The sequence below is a fragment of the Ixodes scapularis genome, unplaced genomic scaffold (genome assembly GCF_016920785.2).
Source record: "Ixodes scapularis isolate PalLabHiFi unplaced genomic scaffold, ASM1692078v2 PGA_scaffold5__190_contigs__length_132052651, whole genome shotgun sequence".
NCBI classification, from domain to species: Eukaryota; Metazoa; Arthropoda; class Arachnida; order Ixodida; family Ixodidae; genus Ixodes; species Ixodes scapularis.
The window spans coordinates 70908450-70927662 of NW_024609880.1; the positions used below are offsets into that span (position 1 = coordinate 70908450).

At 44.6% G+C, this 19213-nt stretch overlaps 1 protein-coding gene across 2 annotated transcripts in view; it reads left to right on the forward strand.

Moving 5' to 3' along the window:
* The window catches only part of LOC8043196 (protein O-mannosyl-transferase TMTC4), a 52634-nt gene extending 34900 nt beyond the window's left edge, over positions 1 to 17734 (forward strand). For both annotated transcript variants that reach the window (XM_029994700.4, XM_042293779.1), the window contains exons 14-15: positions 4066 to 4363; positions 12038 to 17734. In XM_029994700.4, coding sequence (XP_029850560.3) covers positions 4066 to 4363; positions 12038 to 12216 — 477 coding nt within the window. In that variant the 3' untranslated portion in view covers positions 12217 to 17734. The remainder of the gene's footprint in view (positions 1 to 4065; positions 4364 to 12037) is intronic.
* Positions 17735 to 19213: the final 1479 nt, after the last annotated feature.

Consider the following 19213-nt stretch of genomic DNA (forward strand, 5'->3'; position numbering starts at 1 on the left):
GCCCATTGAATTATACACCAAATGCAAACTATCTAAACAAAACAAAAACATTTTTAGGCTCAAATTGGCTTCTGCGGACTTTTTGCCTGGACACTGGTGCCCGTTATTATGCATTGTATATTCACTGCTGTTTGTTGTGGCTTGAGAGTGCCTTTCTGTAATGATGCAGAGGGGTCCACTCAACCTTGAAATAAAGATATTTAAGCACATCTAGATGCAATGTCCCTTGAAGCCAGATGGTCAGGGAAAAGGTGTGCCATTACCTAATTTGCCAACAGCACACCAATGGTCACGATCAAAACTCACCGAGTCAATGGGCAGTTTTCCACAACAATATTTATTGCCGAGTAATCACCAATTTGGTCCATCAAAGTCTTGAGCCTGTAGCCTGTAGCACATCCATTCTGAATATGCAAAGCTTATGCTGTAGACATGCATCATCACATGAGCATGTTTCTTATCAATCTTAAGCGTAAAACGCTAGTTATGCAACGACATTCCCATATCATCACATTTTTAGCAAATTGAATGGTCCCACCTGTCACACTGTTAGCTTTGGAAGTAAACCAATTCACAATACCACCAGTAGCGTACATTGTGCCAAGCATTAGTGCCGCATGTGGCACTAAAATGTCCTAACTAGGGAAGCAAACTTAATCGATCGTGTTGATTAAAGCACTCAAGTACGGGCGAAATTATCAATCAAAGAAGGTCACTCGAAAGGAAAGTTTTCTCGCTGAACGAATATGACTTTTTATTGGGCGTTCCGCAATGTAAGGCCGAAGACATTCACCCCGTGATCGGTACAGAAGCATTTTCAATCGCTCGTGCGTGCTAAAAACAAAGGTGGATTAGAAACGCGATAGATGCGCCTTTGCACGGAGTACTTACACTTAAAATCGTGTCAACATAAAGCGACTATGGCCCACCTTGCTAGCAGCAATCTTAAAATTTATCCGTGTAGTCGTCGCACCCATGCACCATATACGGCTCTGCCATGCACCAACCGAAAGCGTTGCTGCAAGCCCCTCCGCCGTCAACTTTGAGTCGCTGTCGAGTCTGAAGAACTCTGCTCTATGAGGTCCATATCCAGCCACTGAGCACACACACAAGCACAGGGAATAATACTCGGTTCCAAGTACAAGCGAAGAACCCGGGTCGGAAAGCCCTAAATGCCAAACGACCGGCGTCGGGCGACGGCGACTGACTGCGTAGTACACAAGTTGCGCTCCTTCGACGCCTGCATCGCTGCGGCGGGTGGTCGTAGCTAGTCGTAGCAGTTCGTGTGATCTCCGTTGCTCGTACCGGAACACTAGAGCCGCGTAATATTCTTGCTGTCGAAGTTTATAAGCCTACGTTCGCGACCAACGCATTTACACAAAGCCAACGCCCAGCGAATTTATACCCCTCGTTCTCATTCAGCGACCGGCCGCCAGGGCGGTGACACCGTCGCTGAAACTCCTCAATATCGAACAGTCCAAACATCCCCTTGAAAATCGCATGACGCCCATAGCAAGGACACTCGATATAGCAAACAAAGCTTTGTCGCCCATCGCTTTTTCCGCGGTCAAATTGTGCCGGCGGCGAGCACATAGCTCGCGTTGTGGGGCTGGCAGACCGCCAAGCCAGCATACACGCTTGGGGTACGCAGCGAAAGAGCAGTTGTAAGAAAAAGAAAGGCAACCATAAAAAAACAAAGCAAGAAAAACAAACATGGAGGATGGCAAAAGCAAGGGGAGGGGAACGCATGCACGTAGGAAGGGCAGGGGGTGCCTGCTGTTAGAACGGCAGCGTGCACTCTTTTCCCGAACACTGCTGTCACTGCGCGGCTCCTGAGCCCAAAAAAGAAAATAAGCAAAAAAAAAAAAAAAAAGTCTTCGTCAAGTTTAGTGTGTTGACAACAGCGGTTGAGCGCCTTATCTTTGTTTACCTTTTTCTTTTGCCGTTATTGCTTTGCCCTTTTTTTTTTTTTTTTTTGCTGCTGCCTGGATTTTGTGAGCTTTCTTTTTTATTGCTTGCTTAATTTTGTTTTATGCATTTAAAGTTTTTGTTTTATGCACCTCGTTTTTTCCGTTCTTTCATTATTTTTAAAATTATTTTCGTGTTTTGTCGTTGGTGCTGTGTGGAGATCGTGGCCAGGTGCACGTGCATAAACGATTGCAAACACTACCGCGTGCGATCTTCACCAACTACGCTCTGCTGTATTTAGCGGCTCTTAGAAGTACTTTTTGGTAAGGTCCCATTTGTCACGGCCTTCGGTATTAGTTGAGATGCGCGGAAATTTCGACTGGAGCTTAAGTTAACATATTTTTATATATCAAATTATTGATATATCTAACTATTTTACGATCCCCTTTGAATTCAATATATCCAAGTTTGACTGTAGTGATAAGCACTATCTTTTCCATGTATAATGGCGGTCTTTTGAGCTACCCAATTTATGATCTCTTGAGAGATAGCCAACCTGAAATTGAATGCAAATCAGGTGAAAATGAGAAGTAAATTGACTTTCGGTGTGCCTTAAAAAATAAAAAGGTTGAAAAATTTTTGTTTTAGGTTTTGTGACCTGCAAAACTTGTGATTACAGGGAGGGGAGGTCAACCAAAGATGATTGTCCTTCCCAGTCAGTAATGTTCACTTATTTGCCGTCTTGGCTAAGTAACAACATTTCTGCCAAGGTCACCATTGGTGTCTCGGTGTTTAAAAAAAAATAGCAAATCTTGCCAAAAGTAGGGGTGGGTTATCTTTCGGTGGCAGGGCATCTCTCTGGATATTACAGTAAACATGTTTCGGAATACCCAGGCTTTGCTCTTCGCGGCCTGCTCCATATTATTTCTCGTCAAAATACTACCAGCTAATGAGAAAATGACAAATGAAGATTATGCCAAAACCAAGATTACACTTTTCCCGTGCTCTATAGTGGGGCGACGTCACATGTCGTATAACTTGCGATTCAAGCAGGCAATCTAAAAATGATATTTCGTGAATTTTTTGTTTTGTTTGGCTGGTTTAAGTTTAAACAGCATTAATTTTCCACTATTGGACACATCAAACTTCTTGTAACCAGTCAGGAATAAGCCGTACTGTCCCCATATGGCCGCAAAAAACAGCATTTTCAGTGTTGCCAGTGGAGCCTTTCGGAGCCTCGGACCGAATTCAAAATTTCACTGACATTGTAAAAAAAAAAATATTGTGACCCGTAATTTGGGGTATTAGTTCAGGTGTGTCAACTAATGTGTTCAGCGAATGTTGAGGCAAATCAATGATTATGAAATTTCACTTTTAAAATTAATATTCTATATAGTGCAAACAATACGAGGATTCATTCTTCAAAATCGCTCATTATCAGTGCGGTTGTTGCCCAATGCAGTTGTCGAGATCACGTTGTTTTGCGCTGGGCATTAGTCAGCAAGTGAAGATGGTACTGTCAGCGCATTGCTTTTGTTCTCAAAGCCCCCACGGGTGACACGCTAGGTAGCTCTGCTGAAACGAACTGTGTTTGTGAAGCTTGATTTTGGGGTGGCGCATACACTCGCTGCTTTTAGCAGCTGTAAAATCATTACTTTAGGTCAGGGATTTTCAACCTCCTAGATTTTGCGGGAACCCCTACCTTCCTTGAATGGCAATCGAGGAAGCTTTCCAGGTCTGGGCACTGATGCAATACAGCTGTGTAGTAGCTTGCAGACCTTGCAAACAATAATGCGCCTGGTACAAGTGTTTGTCTCTAGCTATGTATCAATGAGTGACTCAGATCAACTAAAATAGTGCTTAAACTGGAAGAACACTTCAATAGGGACGGGGACGGTCGAAGAAATTTGGGAACTTGAGGAACCCACTCGGAGCACTCGGGGATTCCCTGAATTTCTAGGATTCGAGTTTGAGCATTTGGCAATGCATACTTTACTTTCCAAATAAGAAAAACTTGGTCTTTTTTTTTTTTTTTTTTTTTTTTTTCAAACACTCTGTATTTAGTTTGGTGTAGTATGGCCGCCACCGTTCTCGCAACGAACGACAGTAGAACCGGAGCTAGCAGTCAACCGACGCACTTGTCGTTCCCCGTGGCAGTACCTGAAGCAGGGCCGGTACGAGGAGGCATACCGGGCGTGGCGCAACGCCACCCGTCAGCGTCCGAGCCACCTGTCGTCCTGGAACAACCTGGTGATCATGCTGGACCAGCGGGGCCTGCTGGCCGAAGCTGAGAGGGCCGCCCTGCAGGGGCTGGCCCAGCTGGGGCAGGAGCCCTCGCTGCACTTCAACCTGGCCAACACCCTGGGCAAGGCAGGAAAGCACCGCCGCTCAGAGCACCACTTCCTCAGGGCCCTGGCCCTCAGCCCAGACAACCCCAGCTACCACACCAACCTCGGTGAGCCCGGACGGGGGGGATGTCAGCCAGACTTTTTTTTTGCGTTGGTCGGGAGACCTGCTTGACTGTTCTTTCTGTGGCTTGAAATGAGCCCGTTTTAAGATTGGTTCGCACATAGAGGGTGACCACAGTGTTTCCCATAGTGTAAAACGAGCTGGAAAGATAGCCTCCTGCACATCCTGTAAAGTACCATGGAAGCGCCCGCTTCGTACGAGCAACCACTATTAAAATTTTCCAAACTTTGGAATTCTGCAAATTATATGTTAAGCCCTAGCATGGGCAAAAATATTCGCCTCCGTTGCAGCGGCCACGAGACCACCAGCAGCGATGACGGGGATATTCTGTGAAAATAAACGTGCTTTCTCCGATTCCGTTCACCCTGCCTTCAAAGCTCTTTATTGGCCATCTTGGTTTTTATCGATTTGACCAGACAAGCGCTTATGTCTAGGTATATTAACCCAGTTTTTGGTGAAAGTGAGGGGGCGCTTCCTTGGTATTTTACGGTAGTAGGCTCTAACCTTGACTGAATGTGCTTTTAGCTGATAGGTTGTACCTTGTGAAATTTCTAGGCATAGTTCTCTTGCTGTAAAAGGTTACACGGCACACTTGGAAAAATCAATGGCCAACGTGTTTGCAGATAACCGAGTTAGCGATTAACGTGACTTGTGGCGCCATCTCCCGATAGGCGCTGCTAGCAGACAAAAGGGCGCGTCGTCTTCTCGCTGTGCCTGCCAGGAGATGGTGCCTAATGTTATATTCATTGCTAACTCCGTCGTCTACCAGCTTTTACTCAAATGACAGGGGGAGAGGGGATTGAAACCTAAAGTGACATTATTTTTAAATTTAATAATTGAAAAATATTTTTCGAAATAAATTTATTACGCATATTGTCACAAATGAAGAGGTAATGAAACAAAGAATAACTGAGGAAACTAAACGTTCAATGGGGCGAACTTGTGCCCAAAAATCAAAATAGAAAAAAAGGGCTAGCGTCGCAAGCGGTGATGGCGGCGAAACAACGGGATTGAACGCTGAGGCAAAACTGACTCAACAAATTCGCGGTGGCCTCTTATCTAGAGTGCGTCACTATCTCGACGATTTGGCAAAGAGCGCTCGAGCTCGGGGTGAGAATGAACACGCACTTTCTAGAACAAGAAAGCTGGAATAAGTGATAGAAGTTGCGTCTTCAGCAACAATAAACGAGAACCTTCTAGAAGCCTGTGACCGAGCGTTGCTTTCTCGGCCCTGCGCACGGCATTATCCCCCGCTTTAAAAGCGCATCGTCCTGATGCAACACAAGCTGAAAACACAAATTCACAACGAAAGGTCAGCAGAATCGCAAACCACATTTCACAGTTTGACGAGAGTCCAAAGTTCTATCGTTTGTAATACGGCCTGAGGCGCACGACATAGACTACTTCGGGTCGCGGTTGGCGTCATCTTGGTGGTCGAGTTCCGTCGAGAAGCACCTCATAGTTTAATTCACCGAGGACCCAACGAAGACCAGACCGAGATCCAATCAAGTGATTGCAACCTAGGCCTACCCCGGATTTAGGACTCTTGCCACCCAAGACCAAGCAGTCAAGGAGAACGACGATGGACAACCAGTCGTCGCAGACCCCGGACTCTGACGCCTTTCCACGAGGAGGTCCATGGGGACATTGAAGACTAGCTGCAACACTATGAACGTGTAGCCTGCCACAACGGATGGACGACTGAGCAATGCCTCCACAATCTCTACTTCTCGCTTTAAGGAACTGCGAGGCACTGGTTTGAAAACCACGAAGCGTCCTTCACTACGTGGGATTCCTGCGCCGCCGAGTTGGAGAGAACGTTCCTCAACCACGACTGTTGGCAGCGAGCGGAGGACCTTCTCCAAACAAGGGTGCAAGGCCCCAACGAAGCGTAACCAGCTTTGTTGAAGATGTCATTCGCCTATGTGCCCGAGCCGATCCGGAGGCAGCTGAGGGAGAAAAAGCTTCGCGTCCTCATGCGTGGCATGAAGGCTGAAATTTTCGGGGGCCTTGTCCGCTATCCCCCGTTAACCATTGATGGTTTTGGGACTGAAGCCAATAACAGCGAGCGCGCGCTGTCGACCTCAGCAAGCCATTACCCCGCACCTTCACCATAATGTCACGAATGAAGAGGTAATGAAACAAAAAATAACTGAGGAAACGAAACGTTCAATGGGGCAAACTTGTGCCAAAAATAAAAAGGAAACAGAAAATAACAGCAGAGCGTCACAAGCATCGGAAGTCGGCGAAACAGCAGGATCGAACGCTGAAACGAAACTGACTCGACAAGGTCGCGGCACCCTCATCTAGCGAGAGTCACTATCTCAAAGATTCGGCAAATAAGGCTCGAGCTCGAGGCGAGAATGAACACACACTTTCTAGAACAAGAAAGCAGGGATAAATAATCGAAGTTACGTTTGCACCAAAAATAAATGAGAACCTTCTAGAAGTCCGTTGCCTAGTGTTGCTTTCTCGGCCTTGCACGTGGCAATGTTGAGTCGTTTGCAGTCAAGAACGAGCATTTCTCCTTTTTTTTTTTTATGGCCCGTTTCACATGGTGCAATAGGCGTGATTTTGATCTTTTCGTTTGCGGGTGTGGTCGCAACATCGCTCGAGCAGCAATCAAAATATCTAGGGGTGTGCGAATACATAGTTGTTTAACCCTTTGACATTCAACTTTTTCTTTCCTTAAAGGGACAATGAAGGCAATTTCGGACATCTTTTTGGCTATTGAACTGGGTTCCAAGCACGTCTCGGGCCACGTTGCCCAAATTGCAGCCGAAACCGGCGCTTGTGTGCCGTGCAAATCAATTAAACAGTCGCGGTAATAATCGTACCGGAATCGACTGGAGCGACACCCCGAGAGTTGCGGGAGAAGCCAGGAGAAGCGGAGCTCACGTGACCGATGCGATGCCAAGAAGCGCGACGTCACAAGAGACGCCTGAGCGATTGGTCGAAACGAGAAACGCGCCCTCGGTCATGTTTTCGTTCTCGGTTTTTAGGAATACTGTTCTAATTTTCGCTTCAGTAACCATGAAAAGCATAAATCGGACCGGAAAGGATTACTAAACCGTAAATAAAGCAGCATAAATGTTTTTTTCTTTGCTACGCTGGACGCGAAACGGCCAACGAGCAACTATGGGCAGTTCGGCATGCGGGCCGCTCGTTACCAGCTGGGCGGTCTCCCTCGGGTGACGACGGAGGCCGCCACACACATTCTCCCGTTCCTTTTGTTTCATCATTCCATTTCATTTCATTTATTAATCCTAAGGGTCCTCTGTCGAGGACATTACATAAGGAGGGGGCAACACAAGAAATTATACAAGAAATGAAAAAAACAACAACATAAAAATTACATAACAACGCACACTCATGCAACGTAGCTAAAATTGCATAACAACGCACTCTCATGCAACGTAGCTAAAAAACTTAACTTGGTGTGGAAAAATACGACATGATGGAGCTTTTGAAAACCACAGGGTCAGTTATTGTAATGAGCGATTCTGGAAGACTGTTCCAGTCCACAATTGTTAGTGGGAGAAATGATTTGTTAAAGGCATTACTGGAACCCGATATATGTTGAAAATTGTAAGAGTTATTGAGCCGACGAGATGACCGTGCGGGAGTGCGCAGGAATGAGCTTCGAGCAGTGGGATGGTAGTGGTAAAGTTTATGGAGTAAGCAAAGACGTGCAACCTTGCGGCGTACCTCCAGAGTTAGTAAATTTAGGCTCGTTTTCATGGCAGAGACACTGTTTTTATAGTCATAGTTTGATAAAATGTAGCGGGTTGCTCAATTTTGAATTGCTTCTAGTCGGGTGATTAAGTAATTTTGGTGCGGATTCCATATTGTAGATGCATATTCCAATTTTGGTCGAATGAAGGTTTCGTATGCAAGTTTCCTAAGCTTTGGAGGAGCAGCATTCAAGCAACGCCGGATGTGTTGTGTTACTGAACGGAAGCTCGAACTCGCTCGCGAGAGCGGCATTGCCGTCCATGTTGACAGATTCGACGAAACGACCGCGCCACCGCACCACCGCACTGCTATAACCCACCGCGGTAACCAGAATCTCGATCTCCTAAATACTACCGACACCGACCACTGTGATACCGACTATTCACACTTGACGTCACCTCCGTTTTTGGAGGCCCAGAAACGAGAATGGAAATTGTTCAGTTTCGGTTTCTTTACTTCTTTCGTAGGCACAGAAATACGCGTCACAAATGGCTACAAAAAATTGGGCAGCATGCTATGTTCCCAAGAAGCATAAAAACACCATTTAAAAGAATTAAATAAAATCGTCTTCATTGTCCCTTTAAATTATGTTTTCCAGCAGTCTGGTTTTGCTTCCAAAGGAATAGTACAAGAGAAGGAGTCAATGCAAATGCTTTCTTTTCTTTATTATCTGGCAGAAGCATGTACAGTGCTTGCAAGTTATTTAGGTTTAGAAGCATCAAATGGAAATATTGATGAAGAAACGTTTACATCTTTCTTCCATTCAGTTTCATTTAAGCACATCCGCTTCTGCAGCATCCCAGCGGCTTCAGATTCCTAAGTCGAGTCAAATCTGCCATGTTCTTCCTAACCAAAAACGTAACACGGGTACGAACCAATAAGAGAGCACGTCAGCACATCAATAGCTGTTGCTGCTTAGCAAAGCGTTAATCAAGGAACTTTATGGGTGACGAGTCTTGCACATTTGAGAAATCACTCCGCGGGTCCACCGGTCAGAGACACGAGGATCCTTCGCTTGCTATGGGCTGGCAATGGCCCCTGGTTTTGGAACATGCTCGTCCCATCGCCTGAGATGACCTCAATGTGTTGCAATCGTTGATTGCTTTTTAATAGAGAAATCGGCCGCATATCGTCATGATTTGGAGATTTCTATGATGTTCAAAGCCAGCAGAGTGAGTTATTGTCATATTTAGGCGATCTCGGGAACCTCCTCAGAGTTGCTTTAACACCGGAAGATTATTGCAGGAGTTCTTGAAGATTTCTGTCTCTAGGTAGCCTTATCTGACTTGGCTGAAATTCAAGGAGCACCTTCCGGTCCTAGCATTTATGCAGTAAAACAGTACAGAAGCCTAGATGCCTTGTAAACATACATGCACATACTAGGGGCTGCTTGGCGTATATGTCATGCATCAATGGTTGGCCCAGATCTTCTAAAATGGTTCTTCACCCAAAGGACACTTTACTTAGGAGCATCGATGGTTGAGGAAATCTGGCAGCTTAAGGAACCTGTGGAGGTAGTTGAGGGTAAAGTCACCGAGTCTTGGGAAACTAGCGCCACTGCCTTCCCTGCCTACTAGCAAGACGCAAACAGATGCTAACATACAAACGACCAAAACCTTGCAAAGCAATTGGCTGATTGTTCTCTGTTGTCATGGCAATCGCCATTTCGGTCCTTCTTCAATCTTTGAAGCTTCGAAAGGGTCGTTCTGAACGAGTCGTGCCAAGATCGCTATGGAGCATCATCAAAATGAAAGCGTTCCTTGCCAATATAAGCGTCTTCGGTGCTTAGTATGCAGTCAACTTATCAATCATGCCTATCTCCACAGACCTCTTACAATGATATTGCTCTCGCTTAATTCAAGACAGGAAATTCCAATACCGCCACCACATGCGCTGACGCTGCATGTGGTGGTAGTGCCAAGATGTGCACTTGTTTCGTCGGTTTGTGGATATCAAAATCTCGGTATACACTAGAAATGTCTTTATAAAGCAACCTGTCACCGTGAGTTCGGATTGGCTCACTAGGAATGGAGAAGTCGAGGAGAAACTGCTCATTCTATGGACCAAAATGGCGACCATACAGGGAGGTTGGCTCTACTTTCCCAGCATCCAGTGACTTCATTCCTGGGAACATCTGGGTTGTTGGGAACCCAATTTGAAAACCAGTGGATTAGTGGAATTGCCATTGTTATGGGGTGACCCAGATTCTGAAGTTTGCACAGTTGTTTAGAAATGGACCTATATAACTTTCCTTTGTTTCCCTCCCTTACTTTACTGCTGTCTATCTTGGCACCTTCTACTGGTGGGGCAATGTTTATAGGGATGTTGACACCCAATAAAATATTATTTATTTTTGCTCGAAACGTTGAATTCTGGTGTCAAGACAATAGGTACTCAATTTCGTTTAGTGCAGAATGTGTTATAGGACTGGCTCTTAACGATGTCCTGTAATGCAAATTCCTGTGACACAGATTCAGGTTTTTGCAATGTAAATTCCTGTAACGCACATTTCTGTGTCGCACTTTTGTAAAGCAAAAACGTCGTAAGAAAATTCACCAGTATAAAAAAAGCACCAAGAGGGCGTGGAAACTCCCGGTTTCCAGCTGGGGTCCCCCTCCGATTGTGAATAAGATGCTGCACCAACACTGTACACAGGTAAAGCAGGTCTGAAATGTCACCACAAGGAAGCGAGTGCATTTGCACATATGGTGGAAGAGTACGTAGGAGGTGAGGCAGAAGAGAACATGCACTCTTCCGTCCTCTGCCATTAGGGTTTCCATTCGTGGTCTGCAGCTGGCAGATGTGTAGTCGAAAGAGATGCAACCTACCGTGTGTGATGGCAAAACCTCAAAATCTCGACGAAAGCAGCGAAACCATACAAAAACGAAAACGTTCCATTCACTTTGTGCAGGCAAAACGAAACTGATGAAGAGGTAGAAAAAACATCCCCACAGAGCTGAGGCAAAAGTCTCTGGTCGCTCGCACATAGAGCAACATCACTTGGATGTCTGAAGAGTCCTTTCCCGTTAGCTTCTCCCAGATGTCACAGGGGGCACAAGCTGCCACCCGATTTAAAGGGCAATGCGAAATTCATTCATCCAGCTGTTATTGTGGGCGAGCAAGGTCAACATTCATTTAAATTAGTGTTTTGGCAGATGTGTTACCATATTCTTAACATAACAACTGGGAAGGCCCATAAAATCCAATGCAACAAACTATAAGAAGTTCAAACAAGACCGGCAACTGCCAATGTAACCGAGGAGAAACATATAAATGGGGAACATGTCGTTGAGTTTCTACTGTGCTTTGCATGAAAGCCAAAGGAGCCCCTTCCCCAATCCTCTAGACAGTCTTGCAATAAAGCAGCTCCAAAGCTTAGAAACTTTGTCATCAATAGAGTGGAATCTCATTGATACAATCCCACATATGTAAAACACTTTATGGTATAAAATGTCTTCGTTTTTGGAAGGTGTCTTCAGAAGCTGTGCATTTTGATATGGTTATTATGATGCCTAGAATTAGATCATGTGGTTACAGAAGCGAGTTACTTTTAAGTCTTGTAATCTCAATTCACATTGTGCATGATTCGAGACTATACTGATAGGTTTTTTTACTGATGCAGCTTTTTTTGGGGGTAACATGTATTATTTTTAAGTTCCCACGATAATTGTATCAAAAAGATTCCACGGCATTACTGATGCTGGGGAGCGAGGTGGAAGTGGATGGCTCATAGTCATCCATCAATGCGCGTGCATAATTTGCGTTCAAACTAAAAGGGCCTCGCTAAAGGTATGGGCGCTTGAGAGAGGGTTTAGGCTCGAATAACCCCCGAGGGTAATCCAATAGACTAACGAGGGCAGTCCAAGGAACTTTCTGGGAACCAAGTTTGAAAGCCCGCGGCTCAGAGCTTGCCCTTTGTTCCTAGGTGTGCTATACCACCGCTGGAAGAAGTTTGACAAGGCAGAGGAGTCATACCGAAGGGCCCTCCAACTGAACCCAGACCTGAAGAGTGCTCAGGAGAACCTCGAAATGCTCCTGCAGCAGAAAAGGCCGCAGGGGACGGCGGCGAAACCACAGGACACAAAGAGGAACAGGAGGACGTAGTCGGACCGAAGCGTTCGACAGAGCGTCATCGGCCGGACGTTCACGTCGCACGGCGAGGAGGGGCGAGCGGGCTGTCCACACTTCTCAGACAGAAAGGCAGTAGCGTCGAGATTTCTGCATCACGTACTGAAGGTCCTCACGGAACACAGATTGGACGCGGGTGCTTCGTCGTTGTTTGAACGAGAGTCCCACCCGAATGCCGCCGCAGCACCCTTGTCCAATCCGTACGCCGCACTGGCCCCTAGTACAGTCACCGATAGAGTGAGAATGGCAGGGAGGTTCTTCAGTTGTCTCGCTTCCAGCGCATGCTTCCCACCTTTGGCGACGCCCTGCCATTCTTATCCTTTCAGGGACTATAAGGGACGTAGCCAGCACTGCAGCCTCGTTGACTGGGAGATGTTGGTGATGTCCTCTGTTGCTGAGGTATCTCGAGTCGTCTGCTCTCAAACTTTCACTTCTTTTGTGTCACCCCTTCGTTGTCATCATTTAGCTGGGTGACACAGTCAGTTGGTACCCACGGACTTCCCCACCCCACCAGTGTGCAATGCTGCCGTCGTCTCTTTTCTGGCTACCAAACTTGCGCTTCTCACGCTTGGCTAGAACTGTTCGAATGCACGTTTTGCATCAGCTGTTTTGTGCACTGCTCAGAAAGACCAATGTAGTCACCGCACCGCTGCGGAAAGGATTGTTGGCGGTTGTACCTTCCACTTTTCCTTTGTGCGTAAATGGCTTTCTACTTTCCTCCTCCCCAGTACAAGCTGTTGTTTACATTTTAAAGGAAAGGCTAGGTCCCCTTCCAGACTTTTCCTGCCACACTGCTGCACTTCTGTGACGTGGAAGTCGGGTAAAGCTCTCCAAATGTTGGAAAAACACTCGGAAGTAGGGTGTGGGTCTTCCGGGTAATGTTGGACGTTTTCCTTTACTATACCGCAGTCTTTGGAACGTGTAGGTAAGGTTACTCGGCAATTTATAAATTGTATGCCTGCCATCTGCTCAAAACACCACGGTACTCTTAATATATTCCATGCCCCTTGTGGAGCATGGCAGAGTGACCAGTGAAATAAGCCTGTTCGTAACAACACATTGTGTGATGCACCGCCCATTCCCAAGCCAATGCTGTCCCAGGTATAAGATGTTTCTCCCGTTATTTCAGTGGTGCCACATTTTAGCTGCGAATCTTGCTGTTTCCGCTTCAAAAAGTGTGGGTGAAAGTCACACTCCCTGAGCCTAGATTGTGTGTTGTGTGTGTTACGCTTGCCTGGAAATCACCTAGCCATATCTTTCCTGTTGGTGTGTCAAGCTGAATTTATATGCAGTGTAAGGTGCATTTTGTTGATCTTCATTCTTAATTCAGGGATAAGGGCGACACGTGCGAGTCTGCTCTTTGTGTGTATTTATATTTTGTCATGCCCGTGCGGGTTTTCTTGCCCCCGTGCACTCATGGTCTTGTGTTCATAGCTGCCATTGTACTTAGGTCAGGTTTCTTCCAAACTGATGAGGAGTCTTGTGTGCCGATCACTGTACACATTGACCGCCATCCTCATCGTTGTCAGCCATTCCATACGACGGTGCGCCGTCAAATTGTTCATATTCACGTTCAAATTACCATTACGCAACCAATGTTATTTGTTACGCTGAGTTTGTTTGCTCTTGGTTTTGCCTTTTTTTTTATTGTTATGAACTCCTTTTGAGGTTTTTTTCTCTGTATCGGTTTTGCAATGTCAGTGATCTATATTGCGGGCAGGAGACCAAACAGTGCTACTTGCAGCATACATGGAATGCAGTACCAGTGAGAGCAGGCGAACATGCACTGCATGATTTTAACGACATCAAGGCAGCCCTGTGTTTTGTTTTTGTTTCTCTGTTTAAAAGGGGGACATATACCAAATCGACTTTCAAGGATTTGGTGAACCGAATCGGGTATAATAATAATAATAATCTTGTTATCTTTCTCATAGTGCCCACGAAGGCTTGACCAGTAGGCTTGATAAGAAGAGAGATACAGAAACATTTTATTTGCCTGATTTTTGCTAACTTCCTCTAGCAACAGAATTTTTGGGTAGTAAGTATTATCCACAGTGGCACAATAGTGTTAAATACCTTATGGAGTTACCTTCCTAAGCCTCAGGACTGTAATGGATCTTGTGCAGAGCCTTTAGCTTTTCGAATGTGTTTCAAGTTCCTCAGACTGACCGAAGATACAAATCAAGGGCTGAATACTCTAAAGAGCATCGGATTCCTTTGCTTCTAATGAAGCATACACACACAACCGGGATTGGCTAGTTCATCTCATGCGGTACCACTAGATCAACTGCTCTGGTCCGTATGACACTCAGCTTGACTGGTAAGTATGGTTGAGATAGATCTTGTTTACCTTATCAACCGTGCAGGATGTCACACAGCTAGCCCAATTATGCGGTTGCTAGTTTTTCTGATTTTTCTTGCAAGTTTGAAAAGCTGCCATCAAAACTAGGGGTAGAATGGAATGCACTTATCTATGACATCAACTTATAAGTGGTAAAACTTAGTGTGTAAGGGAAAACAAAAAATGTAAATGCTCATTTGTGCTGTCTTGCAGTGTAGGAGCAATATTTATACATACGATAGCCAGGATGAGACAGTTCTGACAATTATGTTTTGTTCATTCATCAGAATGTTAAAGACAATTCAGTTTATGGTGTTGAGAACATGGGACAGCCTTTACCAATGAATAGGGTAACAATAGAAGTTTATAAACACACACTTTGTTGTTCTATGTGCCAGCCACTCCTTTGGTTTTTTTTATTTATGCATTAATGTTTACTCGAAAGAAATGGAGGCAAGAAATCGATTTTGCGAAGCAGAATGTACACTTTGCAAAATTTGGCATGTCCTGGAAATCCACCATAGTAATGAAGTAGCTCTTTGCAAGACTGAGGTTTACTTCAAACGTTTAATTTGCAATGTTAGCTTTGATCAAACATCATTCTCAGTCATTGTTCATCATTGTCTTCTGTCTGAACTGCATAGCTTGTTCAGTTACTTTCACACCTGCAGCTTTTTTAGATATCTGACATTGCAAAAGCGATGAGCAGGTTTTTTGGCTTGATTTGATTGCCTGTTGGTACAAACTGAACAGAAGTCTGAACTTTTAGAGTGAGTTTTTATTTGCTTTTTTATCTTAAGAAGTAGTGTTTATGTTTTTCTGTTGTTACCACTTTTTTTATTTCCCTTTTTATACCATTGAGCGCATTGTAAAATGTATCGTGTAACTGTGTTGTAATAGGTGTGAACATTCAAAGTAAAAGGTTGCTCATTCTTTTTTTCTTTTTTTCATGGAACATGTTTTTTTTTTCCCATGTGTCTGATACCAGTGTTGATCAATGTGAGCATTATATTTGTAAGCAGTTGTCAGCTTCTTGAACCTATTTGTAACTGAGTTCTAAATATGTATCACAGGGTGTGGTAAGAGGTATATGTCGCATACTTTGCGCTTTAGCAGAGGGGAGTGCAGTTTTATGTGATGGTGTCCTTTTGTAGTGCATGTCTCACGAAATATCCTTACTGGAGTGAGCAGGTAGGTTTGAAGTAAAACCTAACAAAAGCAGAAAGACTGAGCTAGCTGGTAATCCAAACAATACACGCTCTTACTGCCCAAGGGGCTGATCAAAGACAGTGTAAATTGTTCTTGGCAGTTTGTGTTGTCTGATTTTTTCTTCTGGCAGCAGTACATAGTACATGCAATTGTAGTATTGTATTATCCGATGTATGTTGTGCCACCCTCCCCATGTTCATAATTCAGGATTTGGAAGGGAGAATTCCTATGGTTTCGTGTTTTCGCTATATATAGCGAAAAACCCCAAAAATTAACCCTTGAACCGGTTTTATAAAATTTGGGAAAACCGAAAAACTCTTAGTTCGAGCGATCCTCAAAGAAGTAACTCCCAAGCTTTGCCAGAAGAAGCCTTCAACTACAGTTTTATTTTGTGTTTGCCTGGAATACAGCTCACTAAATTGTCTGCGAGGTTACTTCTTTGGGAACCACAACCCCAATTTTGTTTCCTTTTAAAGGTGCAGGGACATTTTCCAAGTATTCGAATGATGCGCACATTATCTGGACGTTGGGAAGTCCTACATCCCTGTCCTCCTTTTTTTTTTTTCAATGTAAACTCTGGTACACCCTAATCTTTCATCTGACACCAAAATTGGATACTGAACAACCCCAAATCTTTGGGAAAACATAACTTCCTCCCTCCAGGAAAGTTTGAGTCGCTTTTCCCTTGTCAATTAACCGGAGGTCTTCATCAGACAGCCCCTCGCATCATTTAGGGTGAGTTTGCTCGTGGGGTTGTTCGGTATGTATGACATACCGAACAACCTTCTGTGAGTTGTTTTTCGTATACAAGTGCATTGTTTAGGAACAACTGCGTGACATCGGGTTTTTCTCCATCAAACGGCCAATTCAGGAACTTGCTTCACATTCTTTGGAAGATCTTTACAGGGGCTTTTATTCCTTCGTTGGTTTTTCCGATACAGTGATCTCACCACAAAGTGCCATTTTAGTTTGCTGAAGAGCGAGCTAGTGCGTACTAGGCTCGTAGCGCCCCTTTACCAGTTACGTGAAATTGTATTGATGGAAGTTTTTATTTTTTTATGTTTTATGGTTTTGGGTGTTGGAGCTGGATTGTCTGTGTTGACGGAAAGAAGGTTGCCTTCTGCGTGCCATCATTGAGAGATTGAATGGATCTGCAGGTCATACAAAGTATGCCCGTTTCTACACACAATGTATACTGTGTACCTAACTGTGGAAGTGTGGTGATTTTATACGGGACAAGTACAACATACGCCTACGGTGTGTTCAGCCTGACCTCTTGTCGACCCAACTGTTTAGCAATAACTCATTTAAAGACCTAAAGAAACCATGAAACAATTTTCAAGAATAATTTTTTTCAAGTCAATGTAGTTTTCAGCAGGAAGCTTCACTTCTCTAGCATAGAATCTAGCATAAGAGGGGGATAGGTTCTGATCTAACAGCCATTGCAGACGAATTTAGGAGCTTGAATCGGTGTTTTCAAGTTTTATTTCGAGGATTATTCAGCCAGAACCTAGAAATTGTTTCATGAATTCTTTAATACAAAAATGAGAAAGAACAAATATGTGATTTTAGTGCTTTCTCTACTCTACATATCAAGAAGGATGTTCTTGAGTGGTGAGTGTGTCTTTGGTGTTGGTCCTCCTGCATGTAACATTAGAACCATTCGTCGGCCAGGCTTTGAATGTGACACCAGCGCACTGTCAGCGACGCATGCCATGAGTAGGATGGACCTAGGGTCAACGAAGTGGACGAGCATTGGCGATTATATCCTACGGGTTTTGTGTCATTGGTGGATAACATATCATTGAGAAAGGACGTTATTACTGTTGATAATGGAGGCTTCCAGCTGACACTGGAGCACCTGTAATGTCCTCGTGTAATTGTGTTATCACTCGGCAGATTGCTGGTAGTGGGCCCCTCAATAAATGTCAGTGCTATTTAAAATATGTCTGCTTTATTAAAACACTTGCTCATCCACATCAATCTCAGAATGTTACCCAGAGGCCGACGTGACCTAGAAATAATCGTATAAACAGAATTGTAACTAAAAAAACTTCCGATTCCTCGCAGTGGCAATGGTGAGCATGAAAACAGGCACCACACGACAGTTTCCGTAGCAACTGGCATAAACTGTGACTTGCAGCATGGCACAGGCAAGGCCCAAGTCACAGCGTCCGTGGAAGCTTCTATGGAAACTGCCGCGCAGCGCCAGTTTTCGTCACTGGTTTGTCTGCTCAGTGATGGAACCGCTGCCCCATTTGCGCCAAATTGCGCCATGAATGAGTCTACTACATCTTGCGCCAGTTGGAAATACGTTCCATCTCCAACTGGCAGTAAACACACCAGTTGGAGATGCATTCCATCTCCAACTGGATGCCGCGAACCTGCCAAGGTTCGAGTTCAACCAAGTTAGACTTTTTCTAACTTTCAACGTCATATTCGACAAAGGTTTGATTGTTGTGCGCATGCGCGGAAATTAAAAAAACAGTCGACTCCACCTGGCGGAGGAAAAGTGTAGTATTTGTTGCGTGTATTGGCATCACCGATTCACATTACTAACTAACAAAATTATTAAAAGCGCATATTTTCGCTTTTATATGGTGTAAACATTGGTAACCATTTTATAAAATATAAAATAAATTACTTTCTAAATTATTTGTTTCCCGAACTTCGAAATATTTGTGTAGAGGCGGGGCAACACTGCCCATAAGTCAAAATTTTTCGAACTGTAGTGAAAATTTGAAGGTTCGACGTCAAAATTGAGGTTCGACAAAAGTTTGCGACACACCTAGTACTAGCTTACTAGCCACTATAATTTGCCTTCGTTGCCGGCTTTGTCTTCATCCATGGAGAGTCCACAATCCAGCGTTCCAGTGCTGCAAAACTCCATGCCAGGTTTGGCTACTTTGCGGCAAATTGGCTACTTTTTGAGGTCCATGGCTACTGAAAATTGAGGTTGGCTACTTTCTGGCTACTTTTTAATGCTGAACCCCAGCCTGAATTTGTGATGCCATGACACTTGCATGAACGTTTTGAAGAATCTAAATAGCAGTTGGCAGGAGGTTGTTTGAGAACAGCGGATCACGGTTTGTGCCGCCCTGTGGAGAAAAGTGAAACCTTGTTATAGCTTCAGCCACTTCAGCCAACCTCGTAAAACATGTGGAAACAAGAAAGCACCGTAATAAGAGTAACACCTAGCGGTCAGCAGCAGGAGGGTGATGTCGTCGAGCCTGCTACTCGACTGAAACAAAATACAAAAAACTTTCAGTTTTTCCACTCTGGTGAAGAAGGAAGACCAGCGAAGCTGTACTATGGTGTGAATGAAGTAATAGCCGGCCACAAGTCGGCAAGCCAGAGTGGAAAGGCTCGGAAAGTTGCCGCCATCTATGAGCGACGGTGGCAAAGGCTGCCGCCGTTGCTCAT